Source organism: Rattus norvegicus, chromosome 2, assembly GCF_021556685.1.
Source record: "Rattus norvegicus strain SHRSP/BbbUtx chromosome 2, alternate assembly SHRSP_T2T, whole genome shotgun sequence".
NCBI classification, from domain to species: domain Eukaryota; kingdom Metazoa; phylum Chordata; class Mammalia; order Rodentia; family Muridae; genus Rattus; species Rattus norvegicus.
In genome coordinates, this window is record NC_141535.1 from 29774056 (window position 1) to 29794910 (window position 20855).

The 20855-nt window shown below is 41.3% G+C and overlaps 1 protein-coding gene and 1 pseudogene across 1 annotated transcript in view; both read left to right on the top strand.

Moving 5' to 3' along the window:
* Positions 1 to 13861: 13861 nt before the first annotated feature.
* Positions 13862 to 20855, top strand: part of Ankrd31 (ankyrin repeat domain 31) — a 148953-nt gene continuing 141959 nt past the window's right edge. The window contains exons 1-3 of the mRNA XM_087639036.1: positions 13862 to 14244; positions 17376 to 17446; positions 18529 to 18638. Of these exons, the coding sequence (XP_087495162.1) occupies positions 14141 to 14244; positions 17376 to 17446; positions 18529 to 18638 (285 nt within the window). The 5' untranslated portion in view covers positions 13862 to 14140. The remainder of the gene's footprint in view (positions 14245 to 17375; positions 17447 to 18528; positions 18639 to 20855) is intronic.
* LOC134485631 (small ribosomal subunit protein eS26-like) lies at positions 15366 to 15795 on the top strand (annotated as a pseudogene).

Sequence of the window (20855 nt, forward strand, 5' to 3'; positions counted from 1 at the left end):
GTAGACACACAATTACATTAATTTAAGTATATTCACACGGTTGTTTTAGTTATACAAAAAGAAGGTTGCTCATTTGACAATCCTATTGGTCCAGAAACCATTACATTTGATTTTTATTATGTTATTTATTTTTATTAGTGTTACTTTTCTCCTCCTCCTCCTCCTCCTTCTTCTCCTTCTTCTTCTTTTCTTCTTCTTTATTTAGGCAAGGCTCATGTGATCCAGGCTCAGTGAAAATTTTTTATGTAGCCAGGGGTGGCCTTGAATTTCTAACCTATCTTTGTCCACCTTTAAAAAACAATTTTATTATTATTATTGTTATTATTATTATTATTATTATTATTATTATTTTAACTATGTGTATATTATGTGGTGATGTGCTTATGAGTGCAGGTGCTCAAAGGACCCAGATGCATCAGATACCCCTGTATGCAGAATCACGTATGGTTTCAAGCTGCCTGATGTAGATGCTGGGAACTGAACTAGGGCCTCAGTGAGAACTGTGCTTTTAACCAGTGAATCACCCAGTGCTACCACCCCACCTTGCATCTACTTCTTAAGAGCTGGACCTATAGGTATGTTCTGCAAGCTTGACCAACTCTATTTTTAAGGCTGAAAATAATGATTTTTGTTTTCACCTAAAATTCCTGTAGGTTGATACATATTATTTCAAGAAACACGTAAGAACTGTATAATGACTCAAACACACATCGAGCTGAGCGCTAAAGGTTTGTGTGTTTGTTCATATGTAAATTATTCTAAAATGGAAAGGATTATGCTTTTCTGCAATAGCAGGGCTGGATGTGGGATGTTATATGTGGAGGGTCTTATTACACTCTGTTATTAATTTAACCATTCTAAACAACCCGCAGATCAAGCCACAAATGTGTTCTGTAAACCGTAAGCCAAAAACCTGTGTTTGTTAATGTAACATAGCTGCCATTCTCGGGAGGGTTCACTGGAGCCTTTTTTACATGAAGTCCCAGAGCTTTCACTCTTCCTCATCGGTAATAAAGCAACGCAACTGTATGTTCACAAGCAGAGCTGTGGCTCACCCGCTCCATCGGCCGCAGGATACTCCCCTCAGTCACTCTCTATTGGTGCACCTTAAGAATGTTTCTAGCTCTTTTTTTTTTTTTTTTTGGTTCTTTTTTTTTTCCGGAGCTGGGGACCGAACCCAGGGCCTTGCGCTTCCTAGGCAAGCGCTCTACCACTGAGCTAAATCCCCAACCCCACTAGCTCTTTAAAATTAAAGTTAGTGACTGTGATGACAGTTTAGGAATGAATTCCTGAGGCAGGATGTGAGCACATGGAAGACTTTGATAGACACTGCTGTTATTCACACACGCACGCACGCACACACGCACGCACGCACACCCGCACATGCACACAGACAAAATCAAACAAATTTTTTTCTCTTCCCAAAAATATATGAAAACAATTGTTTAAAACCCAACATTATCATGTTATCATCAGTGCGCACTTGGTTGGCCTTTCTTTCCACGCAAGCAAATAGATTAACTAAGTCAGTCAACAAACACCCTGTTAGCTATTTTAAGAAATGTTTCCTTCCTGAGTTACACTAGTGTCTTAAAAAAACAATAAAACAAAAAACAAAACAAAACCGCACATTTTTTACACTCCAGATTTTATTCCCCTCCCAGTCCACCCACCGACTGTTCCACATCCCATACCTTCGCCCCGCCCCGCCCCGCCCCGCCCCCTCAGAGGTCTCCATGAGGATACCCCCCCTCCCGCCCCAACTCCACCAGACCTCTAAACTTCCTGGGTCCTCCAGTCTCTTGAGAGTTAGGTGCATCTTCTCTGACTGAACCCAGACCTGCGAGTCCTCTGCTGTATATGTATTGGGGGCCTCATCTCAGCTGGTGTATGCTGCCTGGTTGGTGATCCAGTGTCTGAGAGATCTCGGGGGTCCAGGTTAACTGAGAATGCTGGTCCTCCTAAAGGGTCTCCTCCTCCTCAGCTTCCTCAAGCTTTTCCCTAATTCAACCAGAGGGGTCAGCAGCTTCTGTCCATTGGTTGGGTGCACATATCTGTATCTGACTCTTTCAGCTGCTTTTTGGGTCTTTTGGAGAACAGTCATGGTAGGTCCCTTTTTGTGGGTGCCTCAAAGCCTCAGTAATGGTTTCAGATCTTGGGGCTTCAGATCTTCCCCTTGAGCTGAATCCAACTTTGGGCCTGTTGCTGGACCTTCTTTTCCTCAGGCTCTTCTCCATTTCCATCCCTCATTTCTTTCAGATAGGAAGAATTATGGGTCAGAGCTTTGATTGCGGAATAGCAACCCCGTCCCTCACTTGATGCCCTGTCTTTCTGCTGGAGGTGGATTCAGTAAGTTCCCTCTTCTCACTGTAGGGCCTTTCATCTAGGGTCGCCCACTTTGAGTCCTGAGACTCTCTCACTTCCCAAGTCTCTGATACATTCTGGAGTCTTCCCAATGTCCTTCCTCCTGAGGTCTCCTGTTTCCATTCTTTCTGCTGTCCCTCAGAGATTCAGTCCTTTCCCCCAATCCAATACCAAATCATGTCCCCCTCTCCCCCACCTCCCTCCCTTCCCCCTTGTGGTTGCTTTCTTCTCCCTCCCAAGAGGAACTGAGGCATTCTCACTTGGGCCCTTTAGCATGTTGACATTTTTGAGTTCAAAAATGTACTTGGATTGTACTTGGGTATTCTGTACTTTTTTTTTTTTGGCTAATATCCACTTATTATTGAGAACATACCATGCATGTCCTTTTGGGTCTGAGTTACCTCACTCAGGATGATATTTTTAGTTCTATCCATTTGCCTGAAAAACTCAGGATGTCCTCGTTCTTAATAGCTGAACAGTATTCCATTGTGTAAATGAACCACATTTTCTGTATCCATTCCTCTGTTGGGGGACATCTGGATCATTTCCAGCTTCTGGTTATCACAAATAAGGTAGCTATGAACATAGTGGAACACGTGCCCTGTGGTGTGGTGGGGCATCTTTTGGGTATATTCCCAAGAGAGCTATTTCTGGATTTTTAGGTAGATCTATTCCCAATTTTCTGAGGACCTTCCAGATTGATTTCCAGAGTGGTTGTACCAGCTTGCAATACCACCAGCAATGGAGAAGTGTTCCTCTTTCTCCACATCCTAGACAACATGTGTTGTCATCTGAGGTTTTGACTAGCCATTCTGACTGATGTAAGGTAGAATCTCAGGGTCGTTTTGATTTGCATTTCTTTGATCACTAAAGACTTTGAACATTTTTTTAGGTGCCTCTCAGCCATTCAAGATTCCTCTGTTGTGAATTCTTGGTGTTTAATTTTATACCACATTTTTGGATTGGGTTGTTTGGTGTTTTTTTGGTGGTTAGCTTGAGTTCTTTATATATTTTGGATATTATCCCTCTACTGTATGTGGGGTTAGTGAAGATTTTTTTCCTAATCTGTAGGTTGCAAATTTGTCTTATTGACTATGTCCTTTGCCTTACAGAAGCTTTCCAGTTTCATGGGGTCCCATTTATCAATTCTTAATCTTAGAACTTGAGCCATTGGAGTTCTGTTTAGGAAATTTCCCCCTGTGCCAATGAATTCATGGCTCTTTCCTACCTTCTCTTGTATTAGATTTAGTGTATCTGGTTTTATGTTGAGGTCCTTGATCCACTTGGACTTGAGCTTTGTGCAAGGTGACAAATATGGGTCTATTTTCATGTCTCTACAAACAGACAGCCAGTTAAAACAGCACCATTTATTGAAGATGCTTTCTTTTTTTTTTTCTTTTTTTTTTTATTAACTTGAGTATTTCTTATATACATTTCGAGTGTTATTCCCTTTCCCGGTTTCCAGGCAAACATCCCTCTCCCCCCTCCCCTTCCTTATGGGTGTTCCCCTCCCAACCCTCCCCCCATTGCCGCCCTCCCCCCATAGACTAGTTCACTGGGGGTTCAGTCTTAGCAGGACCCAGGGCTTCCCCTTCCACTGGTGCTCTTACTAGGATATTCATTGCTACCTATGGGGTCAGAGTCCAGGGTCAGTCCATGTATAGTCTTTAGGTAGTGGCTTAGTCCCTGGAAGCTCTGGTTGCTTGGCATTGTTGTACTTTTGGGGTCTCGAGCCCCTTCAAGCTCTTCCAGTTCTTTCTCTGATTCCTTCAATAGGGGACCTATTCTCAGTTCAGTGGTTTGCTGCTGGCATTCGCCTCTATATTTGCTGTATTCTGGCTGTGTCTCTCAGGAGCGATCTACATCCGGCTCCTGTCGGTCTGCACTTCTTTGCTTCATCCATCTTGTCTAATTGGGTGGCTGTATATGTATGGGCCACATGTGGGGCAGGCTCTGAATGGGTGTTCCTTCAGTCTCTGTTTTAATCTTTGCCTCTCCCTTCCCTGCCAAGGGTATTCTTTTTCCTCATTTAAAGAAGGAGTGAAGCATTCACATTTTGATCATCCGTCTTGAGTTTCGTTTGTTCTAGGGATCTAGGGTAATTCAAGCATTTGGGCTAATAGCCACTTATCAATGAGTGCATACCATGTATGTCTTTCTGTGATTGGGTTAGCTCACTCAGGATGATATTTTCCAGTTCCAACCATTTGCCTACGAATTTCATAAACTCGTTGTTCTTGATAGCTGAGTAATATTCCATTGTGTAGATGTACCACATTTTCTGTATCCATTCCTCTGTTGAAGGGCATCTGGGTTCTTTCCATTTTCTGGCTATTATAAATAAGGCTGCGATGAACATAGTGGAGCACGTGTCTCTTTTATATGTTGAGGCATCTTTTGGGTATATGCCCAAGAGAGGTATAGCTGGATCCTCAGGCAGTTCAATGTCCAATTTTCTGAGGAACCTCCAGACTGATTTCCAGAATGGTTTTACCAGTCTGCAATCCCACCAACAATGGAGGAGTGTTCCTCTTTCTCCACATCCTCGCCAGCATCTGCTGTCACCTGAGTTTTTGATCTTAGCCAATCGCACTGGTGTGAGGTGAAATCTCAGGGTTGTTTTGATTTGCATTTCCCTTATGACTAAAGATGTTGAACATTTCTTTAGGTGTTTCTCAGCCATTCGGCATTCCTCAGCTGTGAATTCTTTGTTTAGCTCTGAACCCCATTTTTTAATAGGGTTATTTGTTTCCCTGCGGTCTAACTTCTTGAGTTCTTTGTATATTTTGGATATAAGGCCTCTATCTGTTGTAGGATTGGTAAAGATCTTTTCCCAATCTGTTGGTTGCCGTTTTGTCCTAACCACAGTGTCCTTTGCCTTACAGAAGCTTTGCAGTTTTATGAGATCCCATTTGTCGATTCTTGATCTTAGAGCATGAGCCATTGGTGTTTTGTTCAGGAAATTTTTTCCAGTGCCCATGTGTTCCAGATGCTTCCCTAGTTTTTCTTCTATTAGTTTGAGTGTGTCTGGTTTGATGTGGAGGTCCTTGATCCACTTGGACTTAAGCTTTGTACAGGGTGATAAGCATGGATCGATCTGCATTCTTCTACATGTTGCCCTCCAGTTGAACCAGCACCATTTGCTGAAAATGCTATCTTTTTTCCATTGGATGGTTTTGGCTCCTTTGTCAAAAATCAAGTGACCATAGGTGTGTGGGTTCATTTCTGGGTCTTCAATTCTATTCCATTGGTCTATCTGTCTGTCTCTGTACCAATACCATGCAGTTTTTATCACTATTGCTCTGTAATACTGCTTGAGTTCAGGGATAGTGATTCCCCCTGAAGTCCTTTTATTGTTGAGGATAGCTTTAGCTATCCTGGGTTTTTTGTTATTCCAGATGAATTTGCAAATTGTTCTGTCTAACTCTTTGAAGAATTGGATTGGTATTTTGATGGGGATTGCATTGAATCTGTAGATTGCTTTTGGTAAAATGGCCATTTTTACTATATTAATCCTGCCAATCCATGAGCATGGGAGATCTTTCCATCTTCTGAGGTCTTCTTCAATTTCTTTCCTCAGTGTCTTGAAGTTCTTATTGTACAGATCTTTTACTTGCTTGGTTAAAGTCACACCGAGGTACTTTATATTATTTGGGTCTATTATGAAGGGTGTCGTTTCCCTAATTTCTTTCTCGGCTTGTTTCTCTTTTGTATAGAGGAAGGCAACTGATTTATTTGAGTTAATTTTATACCCAGCCACTTTGCTGAAGTTGTTTATCAGCTTTAGTAGTTCTCTGGTGGAACTTTTGGGATCACTTAAATATACTATCATGTCATCTGCAAATAGTGATATTTTGACCTCTTCTTTTCCGATCTGTATCCCTTTGATCTCCTTTTGTTGTCTGATTGCTCTGGCTAGAACTTCAAGAACTATATTGAATAAGTAGGGAGAGAGTGGGCAGCCTTGTCTAGTCCCTGATTTTAGTGGGATTGCTTCAAGTTTCTCTCCATTTAGTTTAACGTTAGCAACTGGTTTGCTGTATATGGCTTTTACTATGTTTAGGTATGGGCCTTGAATTCCTATTCTTTCCAGGACTTTTATCATGAAGGGGTGTTGAATTTTGTCAAATGCTTTCTCAGCATCTAATGAAATGATCATGTGGTTCTGTTCTTTTAGTTTGTTTATATGATGGATCACGTTGATGGTTTTCCGTATATTAAACCATCCCTGCATGCCTGGGATGAAGCCTACTTGATCATGGTGGATGATTGTTTTGATGTGCTCTTGAATTCGGTTTGCCAGAATTTTGTTGAGTATTTTTGCGTCGATATTCATAAGGGAAATTGGTCTGAAGTTCTCTTTCTTTGTTGTGTCTTTGTGTGGTTTAGGTATAAGAGTAATTGTGGCTTCGTAGAAGGAATTCGGTAGGGCTCCATCTGTTTCAATTTTGTGGAATAGTTTGGATAATATTGGTATGAGGTCTTCTATGAAGGTTTGATAGAATTCTGCACTAAACCCGTCTGGACCTGGGCTCTTTTTGGTTGGGAGACCTTTAATGACTGCTTCTATTTCCTTAGGAGTTATGGGGTTGTTTAACTGGTTTATCTGTTCCTGATTTAACCTCGATACCTGGTATCTGTCTAGGAAATTGTCCATTTCCTGAAGATTTTCAAATTTTGTTGAATATAGGTTTTTATAGTAAGATCTGATGATTTTTTGAATTTCCTCCGAATCTGTAGTTATGTCTCCCTTTTCATTTCTGATTTTGTTAATTTGGACACACTCTCTGTGTCCTCTCGTTAGTCTGGCTAAGGGTTTATCTATCTTGTTGATTTTCTCAAAGAACCAACTTTTGGTTCTGTTGATTCTTTCTATGGTCCTTTTTGTTTCTACTTGGTTGATTTCAGCTCTGAGTTTGATTATTTCCTGCCTTCTACTCCTCCTGGGTGTATTTGCTTCTTTTTGTTCTAGAGCTTTTAGGTGTGCTGTCAAGCTGCTGACATATGCTCTTTCCTGTTTCTTTCTGCAGGCACTCAGCGCTATGAGTTTTCCTCTTAGCACAGCTTTCATTGTGTCCCATAAGTTTGAGTATGTTGTATCTTCATTTTCATTAAATTCTAAAAAGTTTTTAATTTCTTTCTTTATTTCTTCCTTGGCCAGGTTATCATTGAGTAGAGCATTGTTCAATTTCCACGTATATGTGGGCATTCTTCCCTTATTGTTATTGAAGACCAGTTTTAGGCCGTGGTGGTCCGATAGCACGCATGGGATTATTTCTATCTTTCTGTACCTGTTGAGGCCCGTTTTTTGACCAAGTATATGGTCAATTTTGGAGAAAGTACCATGAGGAGCTGAGAAGAAGGTATATCCTTTTGCTTTAGGATAGAATGTTCTATAAATATCCGTTAAGTCCATTTGGCTCATGACTTCTCTTAGTCTGTCTACATCACTGTTTAATTTCTGTTTCCATGATCTGTCCATTGATGAGAGTGGGGTGTTGAAATCTCCCACTATTATTGTGTGAGGTGCAATGTGTGTTTTGAGCTTTAGTAAGGTTTCTTTTACGTATGTAGGTGCCCTTGTATTTGGGGCATAGATATTTAGGATTGAGAGTTCATCTTGGTTGATTTTTCCTTTGATGAATATGAAGTGTCCTTCCTTATCTTTTTTGATGACTTTTAGTTGGAAATTGATTTTATTTGATATTAGAATGGCTACTCCAGCTTGCTTCTTCTGACCATTTGCTTGGAAAGTTGTTTTCCAGCCTTTCACTCTGAGGTAGTGTCTGTCTTTGTCTCTGAGGTGTGTTTCCTGTAGGCAGCAGAATGCAAGGTCCTCGTTGCGTATCCAGTTTGTTAATCTATGTCTTTTTATTGGGGAGTTGAGGCCATTGATATTGAGAGATATTAAGGAATAGTGATTATTGCTTCCCGTTATATTCATATTTGGATGTGAGGTTATGTTTGTGTGCTTTCACTCTCTTTGTTTTGTTGCCAAGACGATTAGTTTCTTGCTTCTTCTAGGGTATAGCTTGCCTCCTTATGTTGGGCTTTACCCTTTATTATCCTTTGTAGTGCTGGATTTGTAGAAAGATATTGTGTAAATTTGGTTTTGTCATGGAATATCTTGGTTTCTCCATCAATGTTAATTGAGAGTTTTGCTGGATACAGTAACCTGGGCTGGCATTTGTGTTCTCTTAGGGTCTGTATAACATCAGTCCAGGATCTTCTGGCCTTCATAGTTTCTGGCGAGAAGTCTGGTGTGATTCTGATAGGTCTCCCTTTATATGTTACTTGACCTTTTTCCCTTACTGCTTTTAATATTCTTTCTTTATTTTGTGCGTTTGGTGTTTTGACAATTATGTGACGGGAGGTGTTTCTTTTCTGGTCCAATCTATTTGGAGTTCTGTAGGCTTCTTGTATGTCTATGGGTATCTCTTTTTTTAGGTTAGGGAAGTTTTCTTCTATGATTTTGTTGAAGATATTTACTGGTCCTTTGAGCTGGTAGTCTTCACTCTCTTCTATACCTATTATCCTTAGGTTTGATCTTCTCATTGAGTCCTGGATTTCCTGTATGTTTTGGACCAGTAGCTTTTTCCGCTTTACATTATCTTTGACAGTTGAGTCAATGATTTCTATGGAATCTTCTGCTCCTGAGATTCTCTCTTCCATCTCTTGTATTCTGTTGGTGAAGCTTGTATCTACAGCTCCTTGTCTCTTCTTTTGGTTTTCTATATCCAGGGTTGTTTCCATGTGTTCTTTCTTGATTGCTTCTATTTCCATTTTTAATTCCTTCAACTGTTTGATTTTGTTTTCCTGGAATTCTTTCAGGGATTTTTGCGATTCCTCTCTGTAGGCTTTTACTTGTTTATTAATGTTTTCCTGTGCTTCCCTAAGTGTGTTCATGTCTTTCTTGAAGTCCTCCAGCATCATGATCAAATATGATTTTGAAACTAGATCTTGCTTTTCTGGTGTGTTTGGATATTCCATGTTTGTTTTGGTGGGAGAATTGGGCTCCGATGATGGCATGTAGTCTTGGTTTCTGTTGCTTGGGTTCCTGCGCTTGCCTCTCGCCATCAGATTATCTCTAGTGTTACTTTGTTCTGCTATTTCTGACAGTGGCTAGACTGTCCTATAAGCCTGTGTGTCAGGAGTGCTGTAGACCTGTTTTCCTCTCTTTCAGTCAGTTATGGGGACAGAGTGTTCTGCTTTCGGGCGTGTAGTTTTTCCTCTCTACAGGTCTTCAGCTGTTCCTGTGGGCCTGTGTCTTGAGTTCACCAGGCAGCTTTCTTGCAGCAGAAAATTTGGTCTTACCTGTGGTCCCGCTGCTCAGGTTCGCTCGTGGGGTGCTGCCCAGGGGCTCTCTGCAGCGGCAGCAACCAGGAAGACCTGTGCCGCCCCTTCCGGGAGCTTCAGTGCACCAGGGTTCCAGATGGTCTTTGGCTTTTTCCTCTGGCGTCCGAGATGTGTGTGCAGGGAGCAGTCTCTTCTGGTTTCTCAGGCTTGTCTGCCTCTCTGAAGGTTTAGCTCTCCCTCCCACGGGATTTGGGTGCAGAGAACTGTTTATCCGGTCTGTTTCCTTCAGGGTGCCGCGGTGTCTCTGGCAGGTGTCCTGCTGCTCCTGGGCCCTCCCCCACGGGAGCCCAGAGGCCTATTCCTCTTGGGCCAGGGATGTGGGCAGGGGTGAGCAGTGTTGGTGGTCTCTTCAGCTCTGCAGCCTCAGGAGTGTCCACCTGACCAGGCGGTTGGGTCTCTCTCTCACCGGGTCTGGGAGCAGAGAGCTGCTGCGGGCCTGGGATCCTCGGGTGTGGGGGAAGATGCTTTCTTTATTCTAACATATATAGTTTGGCTTTTCGTCAAAGATCAAGTGTGCATAAGTGTGTGGTTTTATTTCTGGGTCTTCAATTCTATTCATTGATCAACCTGTCTGTCTCTGTACCAATACCATGCAGTTTTTATCACTATTGCTCTGTAGTAGAGCTTGAGGTCAGGGGTGGTGATTCCCCCAGAAGTTCTTCTTTTGTTAAGAATTGTTTTTGCTACTCTGGGTTTTTACCTTTCCAGATGAACTTGAGAATTGCTTTTTCCATGTCTTTGAAGAATTGTGTTGGGATTTTGATGTGGATTGCGCTGAATCTGTAGATTGCCTTTGGTAGGATGGCCATTTTTACTGTGTTAATTCTCCCAATCCGTGAGCATGGGAGATCTCGCCATTTTCTGAGATCTTTGATTTCTTTCTTGAGAGACTTGAAGTTCTTATCATACAGATCTTTCACTTGTTTGGTTAGAGTTACCCCAAGATGTTTTATATTCTCTGTGGCTCTTGTGAAGGGAGGTACATATGGTTTTTTTTTAAATTAGTTCTTCCTATAAAGTGGGCAAAATTGCTGTGGGGAGAAAAGAGACTAGAAGAGACAGAAATACAAACTTCTCAGCTTCGAGGCCATCAGTGAGTGTTGCTTGCTTAGATAGACGAGCAGGAGAATTTGTCAAATTAGTTGACAAAAGTCTCTATTATCTTCATCAGAATGTTGCATTTTATTCTTTAATTCTTGACAGTCTGTCATGGCCTCTTCTATTAATTTTTAAATTTCAAGCACTTAAAACAGCCATTCTGTTTATTTTAGTGGTGGTGTTCAATTTTCTTTTTCCTTCTTTTTTTCCCTTTTTCCCCTCTTATTTATTCTTCTCTCATATATTACATTCAGGTTGCAGTTTCCTCTCCCTTCTTTCCCCAGTCTCAAACCCCCTCCCCAGCTTCCTTTCCCTCAGACTCACCCTCCCATTGTTTTTCGAGAAAACGTTTCTTGTTTCTTGCTTGTTTTGTGGATGTAGGTGCATATATGTCATACTCATGCATGTGTATGTATGTTTGCATGTCTATGGGTGTACATAGGGTGTGTGTGTGTGTGTTCATGTTAAGCCAGAAGCTGATGTCTGATATCCTCTTCAATTACATTCTACTCTTACTTAACCTGGAGCTCCCTGATTCAGCTAGTTAGGTGGAATTCTCTATCTGTGTTTCCTGAACATTGCGATCACCGGCAAGCTGCCACCCACCATAGCTAGATGAACAGACATTTATGAGAGCCTAGTGTTTTTCCGTTCATTCATAGCTAGACATACACTGGATCAAGAGACCTTTGAAAATGAACAATCAGATTTTATTCTTTCTCATAACAAAACCCTTTCTTGAAAAAAGAAAATGTATATTGCTATTAAAAAAAAGAATACTTTCCCTTCATCAACAGTGGTTATCTTAAAATAAAGGATAGGAAAGGATATTTGATAGGAAAGGCAGAATAAATGCTTTATTTCTCTTTTTATTAATTTTAATAAACACTACCCAGCAACTTCCAAGAGTAGTCAATCATTGTAAATCCCAGATTTTATGTTTTTGATTTCAGTAGAGTTAGAAATTTTAATCTAAACTAATTTAAACGGAAGCTGAGTTCCATTTCTTCCCAGATGCTGTTTGAGTATTTGGTTCCCATCATCCCTGAAGTGCTTGGGTTCCCGTGGAGGGTTCAGTGTCTGATTCAGCTTACCCTCCCTGAAGCCGTTTGAACTGCATAGCTACATAAGGCTCTTGGACTGATGACCTGGTCGTCCTTTCTTGTCTTGCAACTGAAACTCTGAACTTTATTTTTAAAATTATTATGTTTCTTTACAATGTTACTGGCGTTCTGGAGGTTCGTCTCTGCCACCTCTTCGTTGGGCTTGAAATATTGCTAACTCTTCATTAGAAAGACAAAAAGAACAAGACCTAAAACTGTCACCTTTCTACCACAGGAGAAAGCATTGAAAGTGAACGCTAACTTTAGTTCAGACACCCAACTTTTGTCTACTTAGGTTAGTAAGTGCTTGCAACAAGGGCTGCTGACAGCGGAAAGCCAGCTCTAGCTTTAGGGCACCTGCAGTAACTGACCAGTCTTTGTTGGGTATGCATATTCTCTGCAAGGCTGGGAAAGTGGAGCTGAGTGACCAAAGTGTTGATGAGCAGAGAGCAGGAGCAGTGAATTTATATGTCATTTTAAAATGGAGGATATTGCATGAAGAAGAGATCAGAGGTCTAGATCTTTGTCTACTTATTATTCTGCTTCCTTTTAGTTCTTATCTGTAAACGGAAAAGACCAGCATCAACCTGATGATTGCCATGAGCAACACAGCAGTAGCTTAAATATGGTCTAGTAGTAAAGACAAAAGGTGGGAATGGCAAAGCCAGGACAAGGAGTGAAAAGGGCATCGGAAATCCCTAGTTCCACCCACTTCCTTGACAAACCGCACGCACACACGCACGCACGCACGCACGCATGCAAATTTCAGGGAGAGAAAGAAACCCAGTCTTGTGCTGAGTCTTTAAGCTGTCGTGTGGCAAATGGACAGTCTCCGTGATGTGTCTCTTGAACACTTGTGCGGCTGTACTGACATCACTGACTGCTCACACAAACTAAGACTTCGGACATGACCAGGCAATCATAGTCTTTATTGGCTTAATTGTCTTCATGTGTTGTATAACTGTAGTTCGAATTTAAAACCTTCAAATAAAGCTCAGCGTGGGAGTGCAGACTTTTAATCCCAACTACGCAGAAAACCGTAGGCAGGGGGATGTCAAATTCAAAGTCAAACTGGGTACAACATGCATGGAGGCTAGCCTTAGGGAACTCGGTGACACTTTGAATTAAAAAGTCAAAAGGCTGCTGGAGACAGGGTTGAGTAGTAGACACTTGTCTAGCGTCTAGCGGGCCCCAAGTTTCACTCTTCAGAACCATATGAAATTTTCAGGTAGTTTGCGAAAAGACACTTCAGAGGGTGGGTGTGGTGGCAAAGCACTTGCCAAGTTTGACAGCCTGAGTTTGATCCCTGGGCGGAGGGAGGGTAGGAGGCAGGGGGAACATTTTCAAAAGTCATCAAATGAATTTTAAAAAGAAAAAAAAAAACCCTAAATCCTCACTGAGAAAAATAATCATTTTTGAGTGTGCTAGCCACCACCACCATTCTAACATTTTATAAAGGGGAAAAGCATTTCTACTTTTTCTATATAGTTGTATTTCAGAGTAATTTATAGAGTTGTGAGAAAAATATACAAAATGTGTACCTATTGGATTAGTGGATCAGAAACCCTTTGATAAGCATTTCTTTTAAAGGAACACTTAGGGAGGTATTATCTAAGGGATTAAAAAGTTAGGAACTATTGGTGGATTGTAACACCCTCTGGGTCTAAGATTACATTCTGGCTTCAGAATGTTCTGGAGCCACGGCCTCTGGGACTTGCAGGAGGCTGTAGATAATCAAGTCAAAAGTATTAGCAACCTGCAGCAAATTAGCCTGGGGGGTTCCAACCACACCCTGGTAGACCAGAATCTCAGAACAGACCAGATTCATAAGGCCATCTTTATGGCTTTTATACATCCCGGTCAGTCTTGAGTGGGGCGGGGAGGCCAGGGAGGAGCCTCAGGAACTAGGGGCGGGGCCAGGAGCGGGGCGTCGGCGCACAGACCCCTGGGATTGCGCGCGCAGCACTAATGTGTGGCGCGCGGCTGGCGCGCGAGGGCAAGAGAGCCCGCGCGTCGACGACCATGCTGCATGTTGTGTGCGGATTTTGGCGTCCTCGATGCCCAGAGAGTTTTTCCCTTTGTTAGTTTTGTTGTTTTTTTTTTTAAATATTATTATTATATTAAATTCTCATTTCCCTCCTTCCCATGAAGCATCCGTTTGCTCGCCGATAAGAGGGAACTAGAGGAAGAGAGTAATAACCACTGAGTGAGGACCGAAGATGGAGAAAGGTGACCAGGCTTCCGACTGTGACAGTGATGAAACAGTGATTGAGGGGTCGGTGACAGAGAACGAACTGGAAGATGATGAGCTTCCCTGGAGAAGGTGACCACCATTAGGGCTTGAGCACTGAACTCTCGCACTGTTGTCAGTCTAGGCTTTCTGTGATGTTTGAATGGAAATGGCCGCCAGCAGGACCGAGCTTGTGGGTGAGAGAGCTTTCGAGGACAGCTTTGCTAAGAATTTATAAATAGCAGCTGCCGTCAGGCCCCCAAGCTCAGCTAGAAACAGTATGATGACGGTGGTCGTCTTTGTGGCATTTTAAAATCTTATATGTCTCAGACTGGGTCTAAGTACCTTTGGCTATGAACAAGAAATAGTTTATCCAAACTTAGCTTTGATCTAGGAGGTGGGTCACAGGATTTCCTTTCATTTATATTGGGGAAACAGGTTTGTATCAAACTGGAGACGTGTTACAAGAAAGAATGGGGCTGCAGAGATGGCTCAGTGGTTAAGAGCACTGGTCTTCCAGAGGACCCGAGTTTAATTCCCAGCACCCACATGGCAGCTCACAACTGCCTGTAACTCCTGTTCCAGGGGATCTGACCATCACAGAGACACACATTCAGGTAAAACACCAATGCACATAAAAATAATAAATGAAATATTTTTAAAGAGAAAAGGTATTCCAGCTTATCAGAGCTCTTTTTGAATGTATTCTCAGTGTTAGACTCCGAGATTTTAAAAAGGATTGAAATAGCGAGGCCACTACCTTTGTGAAAACTAGACTTGGAGAAACGCTTAAGTCTTCTCTGTGGAGTCCAGGGATGTGGGATGGAGGGGATAGTGTGAGTTTGAGAATCTCTGCAAAGTACACTTGGTAGCTAGTGCTTTTATTGTTTGCTAAACCATTTTACCAACCCTAATCCCCCTTCCCCCTTCAAATCCCTGAAATATTTAGTTTTTGATTTTTTGTTTTTCCTCTTGGGCAACCAGACTTTTTCAGACTGTATCTTTATGTTCATTTACACTCACACACCCTTTTAAAAAACAAAGTCTTTCTGTTTACCATAGACTGGCTTTGAGCTGAAGGTCTTTTTGTTTTAGCCTCACTAGTGCTAGAATCACGTACAGTAAATGGCTACCTGTACCTAATTAGCCTGAAAGATAGGTTGATTCTGTCCCTTAAGAACACACTAGCAGCTCTTTCGAGTCTTGGCTCCAATATGACCAAAAAAAAAAAAAAAAAAAAAAAAAAAAAAAAAAAAAGGAGAAACCACAGTCGTGCCAAAAAGGGCCATAGCTATGTGCGGCCAATTGGCTACATGAATTGTGTCCAGTACATGCCTAAGGATAAGGCCAGTAAGAAGTTTGTCACTCGGAACATTGTAGAAGCCGCTGCTGTCAGGGACATAGCTGAAGCAAATGTCTTAGATGCTAATGTGCTTCCCAAATTCTACATCAAGCTTGCATTGTTGTGTGAGCTGTGCCATTCATACATAGCAAGGTCGTCAGGAATAGATCTCCTGAAGCCTGGAAGGACTGAACACCCCCACCATGATTCAGACCTGCTGGCCCTGCACCATGATCTCCACCAAAGTCCATGTAAAGAGATGGTTTTGTATAGGTGGAAGGAGAAATACCTTTGAAAAAATAAAACGGAAGTTATACTTTAAAAAGGAAAGAAAAAGAACACACTAGCACTGTATTCATGCAGTTATAAAATGACTTGATGGAAAGTAGGAGCAAAAAAGCCAAGCGTAAGAGACATAGACTTAAATAGCCACATTAAATTAGCACATAAAAGTTTGGATCAAGATCTGTGCCACAACAGGGGTTTTACTACTACTGATCAAGGCAGAATGTTGTTAAATACTGCTTTTTGACCATTATATTGGAAGCATGTTTTAACTAAATTTTCTCAACATGATGTGAGGATTTGTTTGTTTAATACACATAAAATTCAAACCCCAGTTGTTAAAAATTCATTATATTTTTAATAACCAATGAAAATTGTTTCAAATCTTCAATCAGATTTTAACCTGAAAAATTTCCTTTTAGTTCAGTCCATTAATTTCTCTCTCTTTTTAATGGCTAATGCTTTTCAGTGTTTCATCTTTTTAATATTAGAGATATAACATTCTAAATGTTTAATAATATTCTATTTCATTATTTAATACATTGAATAATATTTGATAATATTTCTTTTTTTTTTTTTTTGGTTCTTTTTTTCGGAGCTGGGGACCAAACCCAGGGCCTTGTGCTTCCTAGGCAAGCGCTCTACCACTGAGCTAAATCCCCAACCCCTAATATTTCATTTTTAAAATACTGCATCCTTGGAATTTTTTGTGTATGTGTGATTTTGGTGTTTTAAGACTCTTATTCCAGGCTGGCCTGTAACTCACTGTATAGCCCAGGCTGGCTTTGAACTCTCATGATTCCTCTTATGTTAGTGTCCCAAGTGCTTAGATTATAGGTATGAGCCACAGCATACAGCTATGATTTTGATAATTGAATTTTTGAAGTTTGTCTCATGATTTAGAAGGTTTTCATTAAATCACAGTAATAAAAGAGTCCTTCATATTTCCTCCTTGCCCCTAGTTTCTTTTCTCAAAACTCTCATTTTGTGCTCTGTGTTTGAAATGGCATCTCTTAAACAAGTGTTTGTATATGCGTTTGCGTGTACCCATAGAAGACTGTAGGAGGGTCAGGCCCACTGTGGGCAGCACCACCCCTGGGCATGTAGTCCTGGACAGTATAAGAAAGCAGGCTGAGCCATGGACAGCAAGCCAGTAAGTGACTCCTCCATGGTTTTTACTTTGCTTCCTGCCTTGAAGTTCCTGCCCTGCTTAAGTTCCTGCCCTGACTTCCTTTTATGATGAACTATAAGCTAAAATAAATCTTTTCTTACAAAAGTTGCATATGATTATGGAATTTTTATCAGACAATAGCTAAGACAATCCTAAGACAATCAAGTACTGTTACTGTCTATCCCTTGTCCCCTAAATCAAACATAATGACAAAGTACTTGAAAAAAATTAATATGACTAGGTGGACATTTTTCTTCTTAGATAAATTTATATTAAAGTATGTTTCTTAAATAGTATTTTGAAATATAAGTATAGTAGTATAAGGGAATTTTAGCAATTTAAATTATAATTAAAAACAGTAGCTAAAATGTTACTCTGTTTTGGAAATACGTAATTAATCTATGTTTTCTTTTTTGCATTTGAAAGGTTCTTGAGTCAAGATACAACTTTTACATCTGAGTTCTGTTTTCATTCTGGTATAAATGGAACACAGAATGGTAAAAAAAAACTTTTACTAGTTGTTTATTTGTGTGTGTGTGTGTGTGTGTGTGTGTGTGCCTGTGTGCGTGTGCCTGTGTGCCTGTGTGTGTGTGCGTGCCTGTGTGTGTGTGTGTGTGCATGTGTGCCTGTGTGCCTGTATGTGTGCGTGTGCCTGTGTGTGTGTGCGCGTGTGTGTGTTGTCTGTGTGCCTGTGTGTGTGCCTGTGTGTGTGCGCGTGTGTGTGCATGTGCCTGTGTGTGCATGTGTGTGCCTGTGTGTGTGCATGTGTGTGTGCATGTGTGTGTGTTTCCTGTGTGCATGTGTACGTGTGTGTGTGTGCGTGTGCCTGTGTGTGTGCGCGTGTGTGTAAGGCATTGCCACACAGTGTGTGTGTGTTGCCTGGAGGACAACTTGTAGACGTTGGTTCTGCTCCTTTTACCATGTGTGTCCTAGGGATTGAACTTCAGTGGTCAGACTTGGCAGGATGCAGCTTTACCTACTGAGCTATCTTGCTGGGCCATGGCCCATTAAGTGCTATGTGCATTTAAATGTACATTTCTATGTAAATGTCTCTTTCTCGTTGCCTTTCATTTGGGTGACTTTCTGTTCCATTAGTACATTAGTATCTTAAGCACTTAGTGTATTTGAATGGAATCATAGAGTTCCTTGTGAGGCAACTGATTTTAATTGACAAGGTGTGTTTTAGCTAAAGGACAAGTACTTTACCCAACAAGACATCTCCTCAGTACCGGCATATAAAAATTTCTATACATACTCATTGTATTCCTTTATCCCGAGGCCAAGAAATATCAAGCATTGTTTTGTTCAATGCAGCATTACCCCTCCACTATGTAATAATTTAAAAATATTGACATATAAAAGTGGCAGTTAAGGAAATATGATGTATAATTATTTGGACTATGCTAGGATTTGAACTCAGGCTTTGTATATGCTAAGCATAATATATAATGTTAGTCTCCTGTGAAGCAGTTTTTAGTGACTTTAGTTTTAGTTATAGTATTTATAAAATTATTGAATTCTTCTCAAAGTAGAATAATAAAACTACTGGATGATATTGATCAATTACATTTCATTACAGGTATGCATTCTCCTGAGATTCAACTTGGACTGAAACTCAGAAAGGATTCACAAGAGCAAAATGATAAAAATGAGGTGTTGCGGGCTCTTAGTGAGGACCTAGTGTTACAGGTACGGCTGTGTTGTTTGAACATACACCTATCAAAAGCTGGAACTGCTATCTGGCAGATTACTAATTGTAAGGGTTTTTGTCTATTCATGTTTTGCTTCTCTTTCTTTGTTCAGTTATTATACCTTTTTAAAGCAATCATTTAATTTCATTGTTGTAAATTCGATGAAGGTCATTTGTTTTAGGAGGGAGATTTAAAATATTTTCTTTTTCTCTCTTCTTCCAGCATGAAAAGGCCTTTTGTTCTTTTATGTATGTTAATACATATTTGTATATAAATAGTATAAACTTGTTTCTCCGTAGTGCAAAAACTGTTGGGAGAATAGGGTATTAGCACTCTGGCTCGATTAAGCTAAAGCTTTAAGGCAGGGACGGGAGACGCACACAGGCTCCTGCTTGTTTTGCAAGACAGGGTCTTACTTTGTAGTATAGGCTTATTTCTGACTCACTACATAGCTCAGCTCAGGCTGGCCTTGAATTGGGGCAGGCTTCTGCCTGCCTGCCTGCTCTCTCTCTCTCTCTCTCTCTCTCTCTCTCTCTCTCTCTCTCTCTCTCTCTCTTCTTTCCTAAAGCAAAAACAGGTTTATTAGAACAACTTGAACAGAGCAAAAGTGTGTTGTTGTCCAGACACAAATAACCAACAGTCTAGAGAATGAGCACTGGACAGAGGTTTCTGCAGTCTAGATTTTTATTAGGGTCTTTTCCCTGGGGATTGGGGGACTATCTTTAGACTACTGGAAGCTATCTCTTCCACTTGAAGAAGAGGGGTTTTTGTTTGTTTCTTCTGTTTTTCCTAGATGGTCAACTGTTGTGGTACCATTCTGTCTAATGGACTGTTGAATGGAGTGTTAACAGACCCAGACGTTGCTCACTGCAGGGAATATTTATTTCCAACAACAGTAAAACTGTTCTTTGCTGAGGCAAAATACCTGTCATACCCAATTTAAGAAGGGAAACTGGCTTACAGTTAGTGAGATCTATCATGGCAGGAAAACTTCCTTTGTCTCTTAAGTGCTGGGTCTGCAAACATGAACCACCACACCTGACTCACATACATGTATGTCTGTGTGCATGTGTGTGTGTGCGTGTGCGCTCACACATGCATGCGTGGATGTAAAGGGATGCACATGCATTTGTATGTGACAGTTTACCCACACAAAGGTTGGCATTGGGTATTTTTGTTAGTCCCTTGCCACCATATTTTTTGAGGTAAGATCGTTCATGAATCTGGAGTTAACTGATTCTGATAGGCTGACTGGCCAAAAAGCCTCAGGGATCCTCCTGTTTCTGCCTCTCTAGTACTGGTCTTACAGGTAGGTACAAACAACTGCGCCTGGCTTTTACGAGGATGCTGGGGATAGAGCTCAGGCCCTCATGATCGCTACTCAAAATAGAAGAACTGGGGTGTTGGGATTGCGGGTGTGCACACTATTAATCCCAACTCTTGAGAGGCAGAAACAGGCAGATCTCTGTGAGTTTGAGGCCACCCTGGTCTACAGAGAGAGTTCCAGGACAGTCAGGGCTACACAGAGAAACCCTATCTAGAAGGAAGAAAGAGAGAGACAGAGACAGAGAGAGAGAGACAGAGAGAGACAGAGAGAGACAGAGACACAGAGAGAGATTGAGAGAGAGAACAAAATATAAAACTTACCCAAATTGGGCCAGGATCTGGCATATGACCACCACTAGGCAAGTGGGCTCACCTTAAACCACACTAAAGATAAGCAGGATACTGTATTAGCCCTTTAATGAAATACTATACTTTTCCTTCCAAGAATTATCTTTGTGGCACAGCCCCTAGGAAGCTCCATGCAGTTTGTCTGAATCTGACTTAGAAAGTTGCAAGTTCTCTTGTTTTTCTTTCAGAGCTTAAGTATGCTTGTTTGCTTGCTGGCTGGCTGACTTGCTTGCTTATTTATTTATTTATTTATTTACTTACTTACTGACTCACTGACTCCCTCCCTCACTAACTCTCTCTCTCTCTCTCTCTCTCTCTCTCTCTCTCTCTCTCTCTCACACACACACACACACACACTCATACACACACACAGCCTCTCTGTGTCTCTCTCTCTCTCTCACACACACACACACATACACACTCATACACACACAGCCTCTCTGTCTTTTTGTCTCTCTGTCTCTCTGTCTCTCTGTCTCTCTGTCTCTCTCTCTCTCTCTCTCTCTCACACACACACACAGACACACACACACACACACAC